The sequence below is a fragment of the Rana temporaria genome, chromosome 2, assembly GCF_905171775.1.
Source record: "Rana temporaria chromosome 2, aRanTem1.1, whole genome shotgun sequence".
Classification (NCBI taxonomy): domain Eukaryota; kingdom Metazoa; phylum Chordata; class Amphibia; order Anura; family Ranidae; genus Rana; species Rana temporaria.
In genome coordinates this window covers 143,609,116-143,630,771 of record NC_053490.1, presented here as the reverse complement: position 1 = coordinate 143,630,771, position 21,656 = coordinate 143,609,116, and the positions used below count along the sequence as shown (strand labels likewise).

At 42.8% G+C, this 21,656-nt stretch overlaps 1 protein-coding gene across 1 annotated transcript in view; it reads right to left on the bottom strand.

The window, feature by feature from the left end:
- LCP1 (lymphocyte cytosolic protein 1) overlaps positions 1 to 21,354 on the bottom strand; it is a 67,514-nt gene extending 46,160 nt beyond the window's left edge. Inside the window, exons 1-3 of the mRNA XM_040341259.1 lie at positions 21,248 to 21,354; positions 5,801 to 5,888; positions 3,916 to 4,079 (exon numbers count right to left, since the gene is read on the bottom strand). Of these exons, the coding sequence (XP_040197193.1) occupies positions 3,916 to 4,079; positions 5,801 to 5,864 (228 nt within the window). The 5' untranslated portion in view covers positions 5,865 to 5,888; positions 21,248 to 21,354. The remainder of the gene's footprint in view (positions 1 to 3,915; positions 4,080 to 5,800; positions 5,889 to 21,247) is intronic.
- Between the last annotated feature and the right edge of the window lie 302 nt (positions 21,355 to 21,656).

Below are 21,656 nucleotides of genomic sequence, written 5' to 3'. Positions count from 1 at the left end.
ATTTAGGGGGGGCACATAGGGGGACAGGGACAAAAGTAGGGGGGCCAACTATAAAATGCAATTATATATATATATATGTATATCCTGGGGTCCTTTACTACGATCCCACAACGGGCCCTTTCGCATGTTCTTCAGTGAGCTCCCTTCCTACTATACTGGGGCCCCCCAGGGTGGCAGAAAACAAGATATATGTCACCAGCACACCAAGAAAATGTAAGGGTCCAAAGCAGTGGGAGAACTTTCAGGGTTGCAAAGGTTGTCTTGCCACCGGGCCCTGGTGTTTTGCCCCTGTGGGGATCCCCAGCTGTCCTTCCCTGCTATTGACAGCGCTGGTCTGGCATCTGTCTCCTTGGCAGCGGCGGCAGTCTATTAGGACCTAGTGCTGGTGACATTATGGGTGCATGCAGGGGAAGGCTGGCACTATTGGTTAAAGAGGGCCGAGCCCCCAGCTGGTCACCTAGCAGCAGTAATGCTGTATAACCTTCTCTGTTGACATGCTGATCGGGATGTGATCCAGGTGATGCTCCCAGTAAGATCTAATAAACACAGTATTTATTAGCATCAAGAGTACAACCACATATATATTATTAACCGTATGTTCCGCAGCCATGTGGGCTCTATGCCTGTAAAGTGTGGGCTTTGATCAATAAAATCACTGATATTTAACATTAGGATTTGACTAGGAGCATCACCTGGATTGCATCATGATCAACGTATCAGAGAAGGCTCCACTGCTGCTAAGCAACCTGCAGGGAGCTCAACTGTCTACAACCAATAGAGATGGGCTCGGGTGTGTTTGAAATTCCACATGCCCGATCCCATCAGGAAGCCAACACTTCACAGTGCTAATCACAGCCAGTGAGAAATTTCCTGATCTGTGCAGCTGCGGTCCGGGAAATGTCTCACTGCCTGTGATTAGCGCTGTGCAGTGTGGGCTTCCTGGCAGGCTCTGGCATGTGGAATTTTGAACATGCCAAGCCCATCTCTAACAACAAATTGTGCTGGCCCTCCTGTACATCAGCCCCATAAAGTAACCAGCACTGGGTTCCAATGTGCTGTCGCCGCTGCCATTGGGACAGAGACCAGCGCTGTAAATAGCCGGGACAGGACAGCAACTCTGGTTGTTCCATCACTGGTCCACACTGGGAGGATTCCACCATCCACCTATAATGTGTAGATGGGGGAATTGGATTTTTTTTTTTTATTCAACCTAATAGTTGAATGAAAAAAAGTGATCAATGTTGGGCTGCCTAAGAGCTAAGACCAGCCATAGACAGTTTAAATCTCAGGTGGTTCAGCAGGAACTGGCTGAGATTTGAACCATTAATGAGCAGATTCACTTATGATTATCACTAGTGGTTGTTATAGCCACTAGTGATAATCACTGTTTGGTGGGAGAATATAATTGCTGGGCAGGAGGGATATTACCCTGTCAGCACTGTCTGTGTTAATGGGGGAATCATGCAAGTTTCTCTCCTGCAATCTGTGGATGCAGGAAAGAAATTTGCACCGTCTATTACCTGCCTAACTGAAATTGAAAGTAAATTGTAAATGTCTTGAAAGAACAGGAGAGGGGGAGGGAGACAGATGGAGGAGAGTAGGGATGGAGATAATGCAGTTCAGATAATGCAGTTCAGTAATTACAGTAATTACAGTGTACTGCAGTCTGCTGGTTCTCCTGTCCTAAGGACGGGAGAAATCGGTCTGTTTTTTCAGTAACTGAGATCAAGGCTTGCCCCCCCCCCCCCACAGTGCTCGTGAAGTCCTTCCTGCAACTCGCTCTTCTCCGTGCCAATGAGGATGCAGGGGAAGGAGCAGATCGGGCAGCTGTGGTTGTGTGAGCGCTCGCATTATGCAGTGTCAGTGAGCAGAGGGAGGGGGGAGGATACCCCTGCAGAGCTGACTGGGGACGCTCTCCCTCTCAGGAGAGACTGTTACTCCAGCGGCGGCCCGAGGGGGGGGCACATGGTGGGGCACACCATAATGCTGGGGGGATCAGGCCCCCTCTGCCCCCCCTAGGGATGCCATTGCTGATTGGAGGACACACCTCCACTCCACATAGGCAGAGGAACGAAGGAACATGCAGAGCTGTTTGCTAAATAGACAAGCTCTCTGCTCTCCCTCTAAGCACCCTCCCTGGCCCAAATTTTCAGCTGCTGTTATCTCATGTGTCAGACAACTTGTCAGAAGTGACCCATGCTGATAACAGAGGAACAAAGCACCAGAGAGAAACGGCACTTAGAGCTTTGAAGAAAGATAAGTAAACACTACAGATATACGTGTGTAGCACTTGGTTTCTACTAGTAACTAACATTCACCATATCACCCTGCTGTCAGACCTCCATCTATCACCTAAGTGACAATAAACAGTCATTTGCGTTGTTTTGTTTTTGATTATTGAGGGATATAACTTGGTTGGGGGAAAGTAAATATGGGATGCCCATAGAACATGTTGTCATTACATTAAGGAACTTGAAATTAGGTTGAACCTTGAAGTACTGATGCACATATAATATCTACAGTTTCTTCCCCTACATCACCATGCAGACTATTTCCCCTCCTCTGCGTACCTCCTGCAGACTGTTGTTCCCAGGACTTCTATCCTCCTGCACAAACTTTCAATGTAGATCATTATCTTTCCTGTCACATCATCCTCTGTGAGCGTAAGAGACCGCTCTAAACAGTCTCAAATGCTGGCTGTAATTGTTGCTGTTACTAGGCCAGAGGTCTGCAGTACCTCTCCCCAGTGGCCTAATAATTTAGTAGCATGTGCAAATAGGTGGACTTCTGTTGCCAGCTAGTCCGGACCGCAAATCCTGCGCACTCAGGCCACATCGATTTGATACATTCCCCACAGTCTCTCCTCTGGCCTCGCACCCAGCTTCCATGGCATGCCTCATCTAGCAATCCACTGTGGTCCACTCACCAAGCTTCACCTGTGCCAAGTCCATGGTGGAAAACTTTAGCTGGACGCATGTTCTGACAGCTTCTCCAGCCCCTCTGTTCCAGGACATTCCATCCATGACCGTGTAAGGATGAAGCTCCCTCCCAGCTCTCCCAGGCTCTACCGCTAGGCCTCACACCCCCCCCCCCAGATGGGGATGGGGCCCCTGCTGCTGCCTAGTTCTCCATTCTCCACGTCTCCCGGCCGACAATAACCACCCCAGTGGGCTGGACCTGAGCTTATATGGGAGGCCTGCCCCTGCCAATTCCAATTGGGGATTGTACAGGGCTTCTCACATGAGCTCCCTGCCACTCCAGTCCTGTGCCCTGCCCCTTTTCCAGATCATTCTCCCTGAAAGCAGAGGAGGCGCCCCAGAACTAGAACACAGGTGGTCACACCCACTGCTACACTAACCACACCCTGCCCACAGATCAACACAAACAGGCCTAGCCTGAAGCATAGGCCTGCCCAAATTTACCTGCTCTGGCAGCTTTTCTACAAAAATCCTCACTCTAGCACCTACCTAAGGTAGAGGGTGCTACACATGCTTAATTAAAATTTCATGAATTGGGTTTACAACCACTTTAAGCTTTGACAAAAAAAATGGAAGGTTTCTATGCACAGCTGCACCAGATTTTGCACTCTCCAGTTTCCTGCAAAATACATTTGCACGATTCCCTCATAAACACAGACAGGCAATGTTGATAGTGGAATACGCAATTATCTTATCCCTGCAGGGGAAGCCATCTCCGTTGAGAGAAGACAGTGATTATTGCTACCAGCTAAACATTACAAAGCACAGTGCATATTAAGGATTTTTAGGCAAGTAAAAATCACGTAAAAAGGTAACCAGAATTTTCTTAAGTTGTGCTTTGTTAATGGGTATATGTAACAAATACAGAATAGGTGGTCATCCAAATGTGGATGCAAAAATTAAGTTTATATTGCCAATGTGTTCTGTACTAACTTACTAAAATAAACTCATCAAAGCTGATCTTTCCATCTTTGTTCTGATCTCCAGTCTCCATGAGACTTTGGGTGATTTCTCGCAGTTTATATCCAGGTAGAGGCAAATTAGCAGCTTTGAACAAGTCATTTAACTCATTTGGACTTATGAATCCATTTCCATCAGTATCTAAAAGAGAGGGAAAGCAGAGTTTTAAAAACAAAAAATCAGTACATTCATGTAGAACCATCAGGGACTCAATACGAAGCTTTTGGCCTCGTACACACGACCGAGGAACTCGTCGTAAATGAAACATTGTTTTCCTCGACGAGTTCCTTGTTAGGCTTGTCGAGAAACTTGACAAGCTTTCTTTGCGTACACACTGTCAAGACCAAATCTCGTCGTTCTCTAACGCAGTGACGTAAAACACGTACAACGGCACTATAAAGGGGAAGTTTGATTCCACTGGCACCACCCTTCTGAGCATGTGCGGGTTTCTAAGCATAAACACGAACATGTTTCTCGTCGAAAACCAGCCCCACGAGGAACACGAGGAGGAAATTGAGACACCCGACGAGGAAAAAGAGAACTTGTTCTCTTTTTTTCTCATCGAGTTCCTTGACAGTTTACTCGATGAAAAACATACACACGACCGTTTTCCTCAGCAAAAAAGCTCTGCCACCAAGTTTATTGATGGATTCTGTCGAGGAAAACGGTTCTGTGTACGAGACCTTTGTGTATTTAAGAATTAAAAGGGTGATAAAAAAAGTCAAAAATAATTATATTAGCAATGACTTTCACATATTGTTCATTAAAAGTGTGAGGTTTTGAAGCATGATCATGTAATCCTGCATTTTTTGGATAAGGCGAAAAGAAAAAGAGTCCTGGAATATCATGGATAAAATAGAAATGCAGGATATTTTAGCCTTCCTCAGTCCTTCCTTTTTTCTTGTCTGTTGGGAGTTATTTGTCAAACCTCCTGCTATACTTTATACTTGTTTGATGTTACTCTCTCACAATGTATATAGGAGGAACCATGCACATTACAATCTGATTGTAAAAATCTTCCTTAAAGCGGAAGACCCCCCAATTTTTTTTTTAAAAAGCCAGCAGCTACAAATACTGCAGCTGCTGACTTTTAAAAAATGAACACTTACCTGTCCAACGCACCCACAAAGTTGGCAGACGAGGATGAGCAATCGATCGTTCCTTGGATGCAGCCTTGCGGCTTTACTGCCCGGTTCCCTACTGCGCATGCGCGAGTGCACGACGCGTCGTCACTGGTCCCCGCTCTCTCCTGGGAACACTGTGTTTCCCAGAAGACTGCAGGGGGGGGTGACGTGAAGGGGCGTGACTCCCGCGGGAGTCAATACCCGGAAGTGGTGCAAATACCTGTTTTATACAGGTATCTGCACCCCCTCTCCCCTGAAAGGTGTCAAATGTGACACCGGAGGGGGGGAGGGTTCCGAAAAGCGAAAGTTCCACTTTTGGGCGGAACTCCGCTTTAAATATTCTAAACTTTCTATTATGAGGACAAATGTACTTGTATCCAAATGTACAGGCCCTTAGATTACACAGTAGTTGGTATATTTTTGTACAATCAAGTTGTAGAGTGTATGGTAAGCTTAAGGACTTTTTTTTATCTAAAGAAAATCTCTGCTAAACAATCTTATCATCTACACTGACCACAGAGCACACCCCACTGCAAAAAACAACATGAGTGTGATTGATTGGGAAATTCTACTGGTATGGCCAGGCTCTGCATCTAAGGTGGAAAAGCACATGAAGGTCTGCAATAACATTTGTAAAAAAACTTTGTATATTGTTGAAGGGATTTTTCTTTCTTTGCGTTTAATAACTCTGTGTTCTATTGTTAGCTAAGGTCAAGCGATGAAATTGATATGGCTTACCAACTTTGCTGAATGCCTCTCTCAACTCCTCCATTTCTTCTCCTGTAATAGGCCGAGACGCCATGTTGCAATGTTGTTCCGTTCAGCTCTATGTAAAAAAACATGACATTGAGACTTTCATGATGTTCTAAAAAAAAATATGTAAGACCATTCAAAACAATTCAGCTCACCTTGTAGAAATTCTGCATATCATTAAAGATGAACAGAATTTGTTGTATAATTATACGTGCAAAGTTGCAATTATGCTCAAAAACGTAGGCCCCTTTCCCACGGGGAGGATCCATTCAGCAGACTATGCTAGCTCACCGGGTGACGGCTCCGTTGATCCCCGCTGAGCAGGCGGATGACAGGTCCGTCTCCACTCACTGTGCAGGGACGGACCTGTCAGAGCCCCGCTGTTCTCTATGGGAAGATCGGATGATCGCATGTCTGTTTTTATCCGATCCCATCCGCTGGATGGATGGCCAACGTATTGCCATCTGTCTGTTTTGAGCGGATCTTGTCAGATCAGATGGTAGGCAGGGGTCAGCAGACACATCTCAGCCCCCTGCCCATACAAGTCAATGGATGGCCCACTCGGATCCGCCTAAAAAACGGACAGGCGGATCTTTGCAGGCCGATCGCGTGGAAGGGGCTTTATGGGAAAAAAAATATGTGACTGTATGAGGATCCACCACATAACAGTAAATACATTAGCTTAACCTCCCTGGCGGTATGATTCTTTCAGAAAAAAGGTGCTGAAAGCGGTACCATTATTTGCAAGGAAATTTGGCGTTTTATACTGTAGGCCTATAATTCTTAGGAATAACTCACTTAAATCTGACCAAACAAGAGTCTAGTAGGCATCCCAGGTATGACATTTTTTTAAAAACAAAATTATAAATTATAATATAATAAATAATTATAACAAATAATAATATAATTATAATAAAAATTATTCAATAATGTAATCAACTCAAAATCACTGAAATTTGCTCAGTTGCAGAATTGTCGCTGTCATTACTTTTATTTTTTTATGACGAATTTCCCCACAAATCGCTATCGCACAATTCTGCAAGTGATTATAATTTATTATCGCTGTTTTCTATCTGCTCTAAAACCATTTTTGACATAAGGGGACACTTTTGGGCAGACCACTAGGGACAAGGGGGGTGTGTATTTTTTTACATACAGTACTGTAATCTAAACACTCTTCACTGTATGCTCAGCTGAATTACCCAAAGTTTTTTTTACAAATTTTCTATCCATAAAAAAACAGCTGTATCATTGCATATAAACAAATGTTTTATTAGTAGTGTCAGGTCATATTTTCTGTTATTCGAGTATGTTTCAACTACAGCTCTGATATCTAAAGTCCAAATGAGGTTTACAGAAAAACCTCATCCTGTATCATGTTTCCTGCATCAGAAGTAAACGGCTGAAAATATTGCATGGATATTACAATTTATTATTTTTGTCCTTAATTTGTTCTTTTTTGTTCTTTGATTCAAACTCTTATGTAATACAAAAAAGATAAAAGCAAGCATATATTTGATAAATAGTGTGGAAAGATATCTAAATTGAATTCAGATTCAGGTAAGGGGGTGCATCAAGTTGCCAATTTAAAATGCACTTATTTGATTTAAAAAAGCTGGGTAGAGAAGGTTGGCTCATTCTTGTTTTATTAATGAAACCAGATCTACACCTGTGCACTACAATTCAAAGATTAAAGAGAAGTGCAGGAAACCAAAATAATAAACATACATATTTACATAGATGGCTGAAGATTTGATCTAATTCTGCACTGCCCCTCTCCATCTCTACGTCAAAATCGCAATAAGCGTTTATTGATTTGTTTGCGCAAAAGTTATACACTTTTGACAAATTTTTAGGACCATTGACAATTATACAGCGATCAGTGCTATAAAAATGCACTGATTACTGTGTAAATGTCACTGGCAGGGAAGGGGTTAACACTAGGGGGCGATTAAGGGGTTAATTGTGTTCCCTCGTGTGTGTGTGTGTGTGTGTGTGTGTGTGTGTGTGTGTGTTTCTAACTGTGGGGGGATGTGACTGACTAGAGGAGGAACAGTAGGAACAGAGGATCTGTCTCTCCTCTCCTGACAGAATGAGGATTTGTGTGTATATATTGCGCCCGCAGACCACGCGCATCAGGTCCCCCGCCATGCAGTGGGCGCCTCCAGAGGCACGCATGCCTGCTATAGCTGATTAAAGGGCCGACAGCTACATCGATTTGCGCAGGAGAGATACCCTGCCGCAGTAGAATGAGGGCAACTTCACCCCAATATACATTTACATTGTGCCGAAAAGAACCTGCATTACAGCAAACCACAACTCTTATATACATATGTTCTGTGCATTGTTCTTTGCCCTGCATGGAAAACATCATGCAGGATGTGTTTTTCTGCACACTGAGGCACTTTGACAGCCTATTAATTTTAAATGGACTGCCTAACACAACACACCTTAAAGTGTATGTAGAGACAATTATTTTTTTCGTTTTCATTGGTGAGTACAGAAGGGGTAAACACCCAGCCAAGTTCTTTTTTTGTCTGTGTACCACTGGGGAAGGTAAAAAGGATTGTAACCTAGGGATACATATTTCAAAGCCCATCTTGTGGGAACTTAATATGGCCATACATGCACCGAATTTGGGCTGATTCAACCCTGTTTCCATACAGCAGATTGACTTTTACCAAAGAAACCAGGTTAACCACATACGGACCCCTTCACGCCGATATACGTTGGCAGAATGGCACGGCTGGGCACAATCACGTACCTGTACGTGTCTCTTTAAGCCCGCCGGTGTCCCGCGATCGGTCACTGGAGCTGAAGAACGGGGAGAGGTGTGTGTAAACACACCTTCCATGTCTTCGTCATGAAAAAAATTGCTGATTGCTGCCATTAGTAGTAAAAAAAAAATATTAATAAAAATGCAATAAAACTATCCCCTATTTTGTAAACGCTATGGCCCGGATTCACATACATCGGCACATATTTATGCCGCCGTAGCGTATCTCTTTTACGCAGAGGCAAGCACTGGATTCACAAAGCACTTGCTCCCACTTGCTGTTAGATACGCTGTGTTTCCTCGGCATAAGCCAGCGTAGGTGGAAGTGGGCATAAACGACAAAAGATACGACGGCTTGTGTTCCCTGAACCATACCTTTGCATGAGTTGCGCCTCCTATATGGGGAATAACTTTACGCCGGATGTACGATTCACAACTACGTTTGTGAATCGGCGTATCTCCCTCATTTGCATATGTGCATAGAAAATCAATGGGAGCGGCAAATGCGCCTAGCGTAAATATGCGCCCACGATACAACTGCGTAGGAAAGTTACGTCGGTCGGATGAAGCCTATTTTCAGGCGTATCTCAGTTTATGGGCACGGCGCATAGATAAGACGGCGCATACTTACACTTACGCGGCATATCTGGAGATTCGTCGGCGTAAGTGCTTTGTGAATCCGGGCCTAAAAATTTTGCGCAAACCAATCAATAAACGCTTATTGCAAATTGTTTACTAAAAATAGGTAGAAGAATACGTATCGGCCTAAACTGAGGAAAAAAAAAGTTTTTCAATATTTTTGGGGGATATTTATTATAGCAAAAAGTAAAAAATATTGATTTTTTTTCAAAATTGATGCTCTATTTTTGTTTATAGCGCAAAAAATAAAAATGATGGTGATCAAATACCACCAAAAGAAAGCTTTATTTGTGGGGAAAAAAAGGAGGCCAATTTTGTTTGGGAGCCACGTCGCACAATTGTCAGTTAAAGCAACGCAGTGCCGAATCGCAAAAATGGGCAAGGTCCTTAACCTGCATAATGGTCTGGGTCTTAAGTGGTTAAAAATTGTTGGCCAAACAGCATCTGCATCAAATCGGATGTGGGCACTCTTTGGGTATTTTGACAGCTGGCAGAGTACAATAGCCTACAGCCGAAGTTGTGTCGATCCCTGCTGTTAGCGTGGATGGATCATTCTGTTAGAATCCTTTCATTCAGCTTGCAGTGTATGGCCAGCTTAACATTAAGCTTAATGTTATGTCACCATCTGTATTATGGTATTAGCACTTTTTTAATACTAAAGCCAGAAACACTGGAACTAGCAATGGCGTCCGAGTCATATGCAAAACAGTAGTACAGTTCACTAATGAAGATTTTAAAGAGGAAGGAATATCCGATAGATTGCTTGAGCTGCAGAGAGTCTTTTAGATACTTTGTAGTTGCCCTTCACCCCTCCTTAAATAAATTCAGCCTATAGATTTACCCAAAGGTGTTCAGGAGTGGCTAAACAAGGTAAATATAAATCAAGCCTGTACGTGTAAATGGTAAATGTTCTAGTTTGATGAGGCTTTCTACCATCCTGCTGCATTATTAATGTTTCATATCAGTGGCGGCTAGTGCTAAACTTTGGGGGGGGGCAGCAAACAAAACACTCAACCTCTCCACAGTGACAGTCCCCTGCACTCATCCCTCCACAGTGACGGTTGCCCCCTCATTCACCCCTCCATGGCTTCCTTGGCCTCTCCTCCCGGCCAAACCGATCCGCCTCCTGTCCTGATTGGCCAGGAGGAGAAGCCGGAAGACAAGAGCAAATATTCATTTGCTATTGTCACAAGTAGGTGGCCCTGAGCCTAGCCTTTTTCAAGCCAGCCTCAGGCTCTAATCATGTGGCTTGTGGGAAGTTTAAAGCAGGGGTAGGTTATAAAAAAATATCCCAAGCTTTAAACATCTCACAGAACACTGTTCAATCCATCATCCGAACATGGAAAGAGTATGGCACAACTGCAAACCTACCAAGACATGGCCATCCACCTAAACTGACAAGCCAGACAAGGAGAGCATTCATTAGGCCTCGTACACACAACCGAGTTTCTCGACAAAAACCAGCAAGAAACTTGCTGGGAGATATTTTTTGGCCGAGGAAACCGGTCGTGTGTACATTTTCGTCGAGGAAACTGTCGAGAAACTCGACGAGCCAAAAAGAAAGCATGTTCTCTATTTCCTTGACGGGAATGGAGAAAATTGGCTTGTCGAGTTTCTCGACGGCTTCACAAGGAACTCGGCAAAAAAACGATGTGTTTCACCCGTCGAGTTTCTCGGTCGTGTGTACGAGGCCTCAGAGAAGCAGCCAAGAGGCCCATTGTAACTCTGGAGGAGCTGCAGATATCCACATCTCAGGTGGGAGAATCTGTCCACAGGACAACCACAAATCTCGCCTTAATGGAAAAGTAGCAAGAAGAAAGCCATTGTTGAAAGAAAGCCATAAGAAGTCCTGTTTGCAGTTTACGAGAAGCCATGTGGCGGACACTGCAAATATGTGGAAGAAGGTACTCTAGTCAGATGAGACCAAAATTGACCTATGCATAGGAATATAAATAAATGTAACATTTCAGTACAAGAAGATGGTTCTGTAAGGCCTCTTTCACACTGGCTTTCCCATCAGGTCAGCCTGTCAGTTTTTCATGCGGACCTGATTGGACTTTCCATTCACCCCTATGGGGCAGCGGATGTCAGAGGTAACATGTCCGCTGACACCCGCTGCTATCCGATCCGATCCTGTCCACCCAATCCAGATGGATGATGGCCCTATTTTCCATCTGTCTGGCGGATCAGATAGGATGGGATCTGATGAAAACAGGACAGGCTGTCCGTTTCATCCAATCACCCCATAGGGGAGAGCGGGGCTCTAATGGGTCCGTCTCAGCACAGTGAGCGGAGACGGACCTGTCATCCCCCTGTTCAGCGGGGATCCGTGGATCGATTCCCCGCTGAGCAAGCGGAGTGTGTGAAACGGATCCGCCCAGTGTGAAAGTACCCTAAATGAAGTCACAGTAAGTTTTCATAATTTCAAAATGTTTCTGTGTGCCTTCATTCGCAGAACAAATCTTCCTCTGGTGTAGTGTTAGCCTGTGAAGAAAACTGCAATAAGAAAACAAAAAATAATACCAGATTTAAATGCTAAATATCGCAAAATATTAACAAATTTGTTAAATAATGCATGTTTTTTAGTGAATTGATTACAGCACTTTTGACATAAATACTGCATGAATGATTTTAAAACAAAAAATCATGTGGTATTTATCTCTTATGCCGCGTACACACAATCGGACATTCCGACAACAAAACCGTGGATTTTTTTCCGACGGAATGTTGGCTCAAACTTGGCTTGCATACACACGGTCACACAAATGTTGTCGGAAATTCAGATCGCCAAGAATGCGGTCACATACAACACTACGACGAGCTTAGAAAAATGAAGTTCAATGATTCCGACCAAAAGCTCATATTGAACATGTGGCATTAGGCTGCTTTTACACTGAAGCGGTTTTTAGATGTTGTAGGGCTAGAAATAGCCTCTAACGCATGAAACCACCTTTTCATTCATTTCAGTGTAACTATTCACACTGGGGTGGTGCGCTTGTGGGATGTTCTGGAAAGTCCTGCAAGCAGCATCTTTGGGGTGGTTTGGGAGCGGTGTATACACCACTCCCAAAATGCCCTACCCATTGAAATGAATGGGCAGCACTGCCAGAGCGCCTGAAAAGTGCCGAAAAGCGCAGCTAAAACAACGGTAAAGCGCCGCTAAAAAAGCTTTACCACTGACGTCATTGCGCTTTCAGTGTGAAACTAGCCTTATGCCACGTACACACAATCGGTTCATCCGATGAAAATGTTTTCATTAGATATCCGATGAAGCTGACTTTCATCAGTCTTGCCTACACACCATCAATTAAAAATACGTTTGTGTCAGAACGCGTGACGTGAAACACTACGACGTGCTGAGAAAAATGAAGTTCAATGCTTCCGAGCATGCGTCGACTTGATTCTGAGCATGCGTGGATTTTTAACCGATGGACTTGCCCACAGACGATCGTTTTTTTCTATCGGTTTTTTAACCATCAGATAATTTTAAAACAGGTTCTAAGTTTTTTCACCGATGGGAAAAAAAACGATGGGGCCCACACACGATTGGTTCGTCGCATGAAAACGGTCCATCGGACCGTTTTCATCAGACAAACCGATCGTGTGTACAGGGCATAAGTGAATCAACCCCTGTGTTTCATACATTGACCTGTGCAGTGCCATGCTGCATGCCCTATGCTTGAATACAAACTGAAACTTATGACACAGGAACGTGAAGATTTACTCTACCATAGGCTCTGTGTACAATGACACCATGAAACTTCATGATCAATGCACATCTTATGGAGGTGAAAACACAAGGTGCAGGTAAGAAGATTTATAATATAATATCTTTAAAATGGAGTATAGGTTCACTTTAAGCCTAAACCCTTAATCTAAGAAAACTATATGGCTGAAAATGGCCATATAATATAATTTATGTTTTATTCTAATATAATGCAAAATACAAAAATTTGCAAAAAAAAAACTCTCTACCCAAATCATGTGCTGAAAAAAAGTGATCAGCACATATGGCGGCAAAGCATATGCAGATCTAATCATTATTGTTTCCAGAATGGTACTATTGTGGATAAGAAAAATAAAGTCAGTGATCTAAACTTACATATGACACATTATTTCCTGTCTAACTTCTCAGTCTTGCTTCTCTTCTGGTCTTTCCCTTGCTTTAACTGTTTTTACTTCTCTTTTACAGTTCTGCTTTTTCTACTGAGAAGAATAGTTTTTGTCTCTTACAGGGTAAAACTAGTGTGGCATAGTGTTTGCCCTTGAAAATACATTTATTGCCTGGAGTTCAGCTATAAAGTTTATGTAAAGTAGATTTATAAGAGGGGAGAAGCAACAACTAGGTGTTGCGTATAGTGACCAAGCAGATTGCGTTTGTCAATTCTTGCAGTAACAGGTAGGAAATTCTGATTGACAAATTGTGCTTCACATTCAATCAACAACCATAACCCACAATAGTTTAACCTCCCTGGCGGTATGATTCAGATTTTAGGTGCTGAAAGCGGTACTATTATTTTGCATGGAAATTTGGTGTTTTATATTGTATGCCTGTAATTCTTAGAAATAACTCACTTAAATCTGTCCAAACAAGAGTCTAGTAGACATCCCGGGTATAATAAAATTTGAAACACAAAATGTATAAATTATAATACAATAAATAAATATAAATAATTATAACAAATAATATAATAATAATAAAAATTATTACTTTTAATTTTTTGATGACGAATTTCCCCACAAATCACTATCGCTCAATTCTGAAAGTGATTCTAATTTATTATTGCTGTTTTTTAGCTGGTCTAAAACCACTTTTGACATAAAGGGACACTTTCCAGGCAGAAAGGACAGTTTTTATTATATAAAAGTGCATGCAGGACAATGGGCAGACCACTAGGGACAAAGGGGGTGTGTATTTGTTACATAAAGTACTGTAATATATAAGATTACAGTATACTGTATGTATTGTGTTTATTTACTTTTTTTAATTTGGCGCTGATCTCCACCCCTCTGCGGCACTCGGCACTGTGAATCGAGAGAGGAGGACACCGATTGATCACACAGCGGGGAGGCATTGCAGGATCCAGGGACAAGGTAATTAACTTGTCCCTGTAGACTCTGTGAGGCGGCCCCCGAGTCTGGCTCAGGGTTACCGCTTTTGGTCCTGAAATTCCACCCCGAGACAGACTCGGGAATACCGCCAGGGGGGTTAAGAGACACGTTTATTAGCAGATATGTTGATTAACGTAAAGTGAAACTTTAGTTAGAAAATGAAGTCCTGCTAGATCCCCAGGGCCGATCCTAGGGTCACAGACGCCTGGGTGCAGTAATATTTCTGGTGCCCCAACATGGGTGTGGTCATCTTACTAACTCCTCCCCTTTACAAATGTTTCTATGGCTACGACTCAAACACAGAGATGCTCCCCTAAGAAGTCTTCATTAGTGTCCCCCATCAGAGTCCCCCCCAGCAGGTGTCGCCCATCAGAGTCCCCCCCAGCAGGTGTCGCCCATTAGACAGTGGGAGGTATAGGCTCTTGTCAGTTGCCAGCGGAGAGAGCAGGCGGGATGGGGAACCGCAGCACCCGCTACATGCGCTCCGCCTCTGGACACAGACAAGGAGGAGGGAGGGGAGCACTTTGGAGCTTCGGCGCCCCCACCTCTGCGGCACCTGGGTGCGGAGCACCCCGCACACACTGCCTAGGATCGGCCCTGTAGATCCCTTCATACTGGCCCCTTTTGCAGGTATAGCTATGTAAAAAATAAGTGCCTATACTGTTTAAAATCCAACAATACACTGTCTCTGCACATGCTCAGTTGCTCTCCATTTTTAAGCATTTTTAGCCACTGTTGAGTTTGTAGAGGCCAATCTGCTGACAGCCTTAAAGCAGAATTAAACCTTCTTTTACAGCCAAGGAAGTTTCTTCTGTTTGCAACTGCCATGGTGCTGCACATGTTATCACTTATGACACCAGCCATTTGATGGTTTGACAGTTTGGTTGAGATCACAAGAAAATGTGACAGTTAGCCATCCCGCCATCCCGCCATTCCAGGAATGTAACGTTTTTTTTAAACCGTTAAAGCAATGGGTTTGGTTCCGCTTTATGATTTAGTGTTGTTCAAGGGCTCTGGGCTTCAGCAAAATGGTGGCCTACAGCAAGTAGAAATAGGAGCAATGCTCGAGGAAATTTACAGCACACACAATTTTTCGTAGCATAATTAATAATGTGGAATGTATGTTCCTTGCTAAAGAACATTATATTTTATTAAGTTTATAAAGTTCCACTTTAAGGAGGCAAGGAAAACAGGACTTTTGCTTGCACATTATTTGGACCACTGAAGTGAACACAGCTTCCCCTTATTCTTTAACCACTTCAATACCAGGCACTTATACACCTTCCTGCTCAAGCCAATTTTCAGCTTTCAGCACGGTCACAATTTGAATGACAATTGCACAGTCCTGCTACACTGTACCCAAACAAATTATTTATCATGTTGTTCCCACAAAACTTTCTTTTGGTAAAAAAATTTCTTTGTTTCTGTTAATTATTTGAAAAATAAGTAAGTTATCTTCTTCAGTGACGGGCACTGATATGGCTGCACTGACGGGCACTGATAAGGCGGCACCGATGGGCACCAATGAGGTGGCACTGATGAGGTGGCACTGATGATGGGTACTGATAGGCGGCACTGATAGGCACTGATAGGTGGCACTGGCATGCGGCACTGATGGGCACTCATAGGTGGCACTGATGGGCACTTATAGGTAGCACTGATGGATACTTATGGGTGGCACTGATAGGTGGCACGGATGGGCACTAATGGTCACGGATAGGTGGGCACTGATGGGCATAGATGGGCACTGATGGACACTGATGGGTGGCACTGATAAAACTGATGGGTGGCATTGCTGGGCATCACTTGTCTGATCTGATCCATAATGTTGCCAGTCAGTGCCCATTTGTAGTGCAAAGTGGATTTGCCTTTAGTAAATAAACCCCAGAGCCCCACTCTCAGCATGAACAGAATGGCCTGCCAGAGCTCATGTTGGAAGCTTCCCTTCATCTCTCTCCTGTGTGGCACATTGAGAATGTTATTACTTACACATCTGCACTTGCAAATTAGGTAGATAAGGAGAAAATAAACTATGTACTCAAATAGGGCCAGATTCACAGTCAGCGGCGTATGTTTGAGCGGGCGTAGCGCATCTCATATGCGCTACGCCAACGTAACATAGAGAGGCGAGAGCAGTATTCACAAAGCACTTGCTCCCTAAGTTACGGCGGCGTAGCGTAAATGGGCCGGTGTAAGCCCGCCTAATTCAAATTTGGAAGGTAGTGGGCGTGTTGTATTATAATTAACCGTGACCCTATGTAAATGAATGGCCGAACGAACGGCGCATGCGCGTGCATGCTCAGAATCACGTCGCATATACTCCCTAAGAAACAACGGCTCAATGCGTACGACATGAACGTAACCTACGCCCAGCCCCATTCACGTACGACTTACGTAAACAACGTAAAATACGACGCTGTTCCCGTGCCCATACCTTAACATGACTTACTCCTGCTTTAGGTGGGATAACTTTACGACGGACGTACGCCTTACGTAAACGACGTAGCTTACTGCGCAAGTACGTTCGTGAATCGGCGTATCTAGCTCATTTACATATTCAACACGTAAATCAACGGAAGCACCCCTAGCGGCCAGCATAAATATGCACCCAAGATACGACGGAGTAAGGAGACTTACGTCGGTCGGATCAAGCAGAAATTCAGGCGTACCTGGTTTCCTGAATACAGCGCATAGATATGACGGAGCATACTACAACTTACGCGGCGTATCAACAGATACGTCGGCGTAAGTTGTCTGTGAATCCGGCCCATAGGATTTAGGCATCAGATGCACTTTTATTCTACCCGATAAATCTGAACCTCTTTGTTTTAGTTCCATTAATTACCGTATTTATCGGCGTATATCGCGCACTTTTTTGCCCTGGGCAAAATCGTGGGTGCGCGATATACGCCGATACCCGCTTTCCCGCGCCGAGTTTTGAATACTGCGCCGGCATATACCGAGCGCAGTACACTCGGGCAAGCTCGGCCAGTCTCGGCTTCTTCCGCGGTCACGTCCTGGACGTACAGGACGTGAGCGCGACAGTTGCCGAGCCTGCCCGAGCCTGCCCAAGTGTACTGCGCTCGGTATATGCTGGCGCAGTATTCAAAACTCGGCGCGGGAAACGAGCAGGGAGGACGCGAGGACGCCGCGAGGACGCCGGACCCGCCGAAGAGGACACCGGACCCGCCGAAGAGGACACCGGACCCGCCGCAGAAGGACACCCGGCGCCGCAGAAGGACGCCTGACCCGCCGAAGAGGACACCCGAAGCCGCAGAAGGACGCCGGACCCGACGAGGCCGCCGATGGACGCCGCGCAAGACACCAAAACTGTAAGTACAAAAATAACTTTTTTTCCACAGGATTGGGGGTCACTTTGGGGGTGCGCGGTATACGCGGCAGCGCGTTATACCGCGATAAATACGGTATTAAAAATAGATTTTTGTTCAAAATGAAATATGTACACTCTGTGGTTACATATGTTTCCTCTTTCTCAGCTTTGTCTAATATTTGTGCATAACCATATTTCATGTCCATATTCATATAATACATTACCTCTATAGATATTACATTTATGGACATTGCAAAAAAAAGGGCTGATTTTTATTATAAATAAGATTGAAGCTGTTATAGATTAGCACACTTTGTGCATTATCGTTACTGTAAGTTTTGCTTTTCTAAACAAGACTTCTGCTGTCTACATTTCTTACAGATGAATTTTAGCAATATGCATTGTAAGATTTTGTTAACATGCTATGAAAAATATAAAGCATCTAAAGCACATGTGTCAAAAACAGGGCCCATGTGGCCCTCGCACCTAGGGGTTATTTCAGCTGGAACCCTGCACACTGTGCATAGCACACCCCTTAACCCTGCAGTCTGTATGTAGCACACTCCTCAACCCTGCACTCTGTACACATTGCACCCATGAACTCTGCACTCTGTAGGTAGCATATCCCTGAACTCTGCACTCTGTACATAGCACACCCGTGAATCCTGCACTTGGTACATAGCGCATCCCTGAACTCTGCACGTAAAACACTCTTGGTATTTATTGCCCCTTTAGGATCCTCCCACTGGTAGTGCAATTCGGTCACACTGACTGTTTGATGCGGTTCGATGGCAGTGGGTGGGTGTGGTTGAGTTTCTGCACCTATTGAATCTGAATACAGATTACAAACAAGATAGGGTTACAAACAAGATAGGGTCTGTAGGTTTGTTCTTAAGTTGAATCTTTTTGTAAGTTGAAGCATTTTTTAAGTGTAGTCCAGCCAAAAAATCTCTTTTTAATCTATTCAGAGTTCCTTTAACGAATGTAGACTTATTCAGCACTGACTGCTCTCTGAATGCTGTACTGTTAAAAAGCTTTAACAGGTAGCTGATGAGGTTTGGTGGAGAATAAATCATCTAGGACAGACTCAACCATATGACTTAGAATAATAGGCAAAGTCAGAGTCATGCAAATGATTCCTTTGCACCCCAGAAGTGCTGCTGCAAAGATTCAATGATGTAAATCTTTTATTATAAAAAGCATTTGATTGTTTTGTGCTTTTTGACCCTCATCGGTGTAAGGTAAGGTAAACATGATTCTATCATGTGGGTCAAAAGGGACCCAATGACACTCAATTTCTTTCCTCCAACTGTCATGAAAATGTAATGAAAAATTCAATAGGAACTTGTCATTATGACCACAGTTGATAAAAAAAAAAGTGTATTTACCAAAAGATGTGAAATGGTAAAGAGCAATTCAACTACCCAACACATCCACCCAGTTGAGATAACGGTTTTGATGAAATGACTTTTAGAAATTCGTTTTCAGCAGCAGGATTGCCTTTGGTTTGAAATGTCAAACAAGATGAAAATGATATTTGAACATCCAATCATTTATATTTATAGACTTGACGGGAAAGTGGAAAGCAACTTTAAAGCAGACTGACTTATACCACACATGAAAAGCGTGCAATAGATGTAAATCAAATAAGAGCTAGATAGTGGCCATCTATCTAGCTCTTATTAGTGGCCATCTCATTGAATGGTCATAGCTATTTTATTATACAGTATACATTATATATTATCGACCAATGTTGTATGTAATAGGGTTTTAATTCAGTACGTTTACAATATAGTACAATGTTAATTAAATGTTTACTAATGCTGTAGTTTTAAAAGTATTTTATAATGGAAGCATGGGGATTACTAAAGAAATAAAGATTTACAACAAAAACATCAAACTGTTGATTAGGAGGATATACTATATAAGCAGAGGAAATGGAGGCATTGCCTTAAACAACTAATTTCTTTCTTATTTCCATTTAAATCTACTTCAAACAAGGACAGTACTGATTGACTGAAAGAATTATTGATTGCTGAGGGTGACACTTTCATTTTTACTACATTGACTTTAATGGTATATGTTCAAAAAAACTTGAAGGTATATTATAACTTTCCCAATGCCCATCTAGGTTTTCATCTTTTGGGGCCCTGACCAATAGCAGAGGCAGTCTATAATAATTTTGTTGCCATACAATGAGAACAATAAAGTTTTCAAAAGTAGAAATACCTTTTTAAATCTAAAGACGAAAATGTTCAAATAGTACTTTTTAATACAGGTGCACTGTTGATGGTAATACAATTTTTTTTTATATTATCAATTTTTTTTATTCATTTCTATTTAACAATATGTTACATTATATCACACCATTATACAATAAACATCCTTATCTATATCCGTACCCCCCCCCCCCCGGGGAAATAAAGAGAGAGAAAAAAAAAAGCAAAAAAGGGAGAAAAATTATCCCCCCCCACCCTCACTTATTCCTCGTGGCTCTCTCCCCCCCCCTTCCAAACACAAAAAAAAAAAAAAAATTGTTACTCCTTAAATATGAGGCTTCTAAAAAGCCATTCTATAACTTATCGCTCATTATTCCTTATTATTCCTTGTTAACCCATCCCCTAAAAACACTTTTACCAAGTGTTTGAAACCTGAGGCCTCTAAAAGGCCATAAAACCACTAATGACTTACCCCCCCCCCCCCCCCCCGCTTTTTATATCCCACCCGTCCTCCCTTCCCTATTCCACACACAAACCCCGAAAAAAAAAAAAACATTATTATGTAGTATATCCCCATCCCACCCTCTGTGCCCTCTATTTGATGGTAATACAATTAATACAATGCCGTAAAACACCACCAGGCCCAGCTTTCTTGTGCAGTAGCCAAATCTGTTTTATTTTCTCTATCATAGATTATAGGCTTCACTACGCCATAAAAAATCTGTATTTGTCATAATTACCATTATTTTCATTAATAAAACCAAAAAATTAAATTTATTTGGCTTAAAATAAAGTTTATCCTGGCATGTTACACGTGCTTTTTACTTCCGCTAGTCAAATGTACTGCACTTTACTACAGCATACTTTTTGTACAGTTGTAGTATGCCACACATGGCAGTTCAACGGAAGAGAAAAGGAAACGCGTGTAGTGGATAATATATCACCCTGAACAAAAACAGTTATTCAGTAGGACTGTCACAGTCTTGAGAAATCTTCCAGACATAAAAGAAAAAAGGACAAGACATTTAAACACTTCATCTTGACTTAAAGTAAGTCATTAAATTGTATCAAACGCAGAAAAAATACCAAGTTGCACCTCTGACAAGATCAACAATTTCCAAAAGAAACCATAAGATATAAATGACATGTTACAAAGACTTACGAATGAAAAAATCTAGCACATGCTTCAATTTACTGATTGACGTGCTTACTGACCACAGATTTCCTTTGCAGTTGTAGGGTTTATTTAGGCATAGAAAAGATACAGTGCTATCTCGTTGGTTCACTTGATGCAATGACCAACCATGACCCTATAGTAAGTGCTTGCTGGGTATACATTATTAGGAAAAGCTTACCTTGTTCCAAATGATGTTTGTTACGTGTAAGACAAGTAGGGTTAGATCAAGCAAGCACCCTAGTCAGGCTTTATTTTGTGGTTAAAAGAAGGAAACAACTGACATGAATTTATGTCTTTATAAGGAAATTCAGCCGTTTTAACCCTTCCCCTATTTCAAGCGCCACCTGATTAGTCAAAAAGATGTTAACACTACTACCCACATCCTAAGCTGCTTAGACAGTGCTTTTGCAACTTGGAGTGCTGCTAGTGATATTTTTCAGCTATGCAAAGTTTGCGTTGATAGGCGCTACTACAAGAGTTTAGACAATTACAATTTTAATTTCAGGTTCTACTTTTCAAAAATGATTAACCCTTGGTTTTGCATCAAATACCAGTTTGCTACAAAGTTTTGAGCCTTTAAATTACTT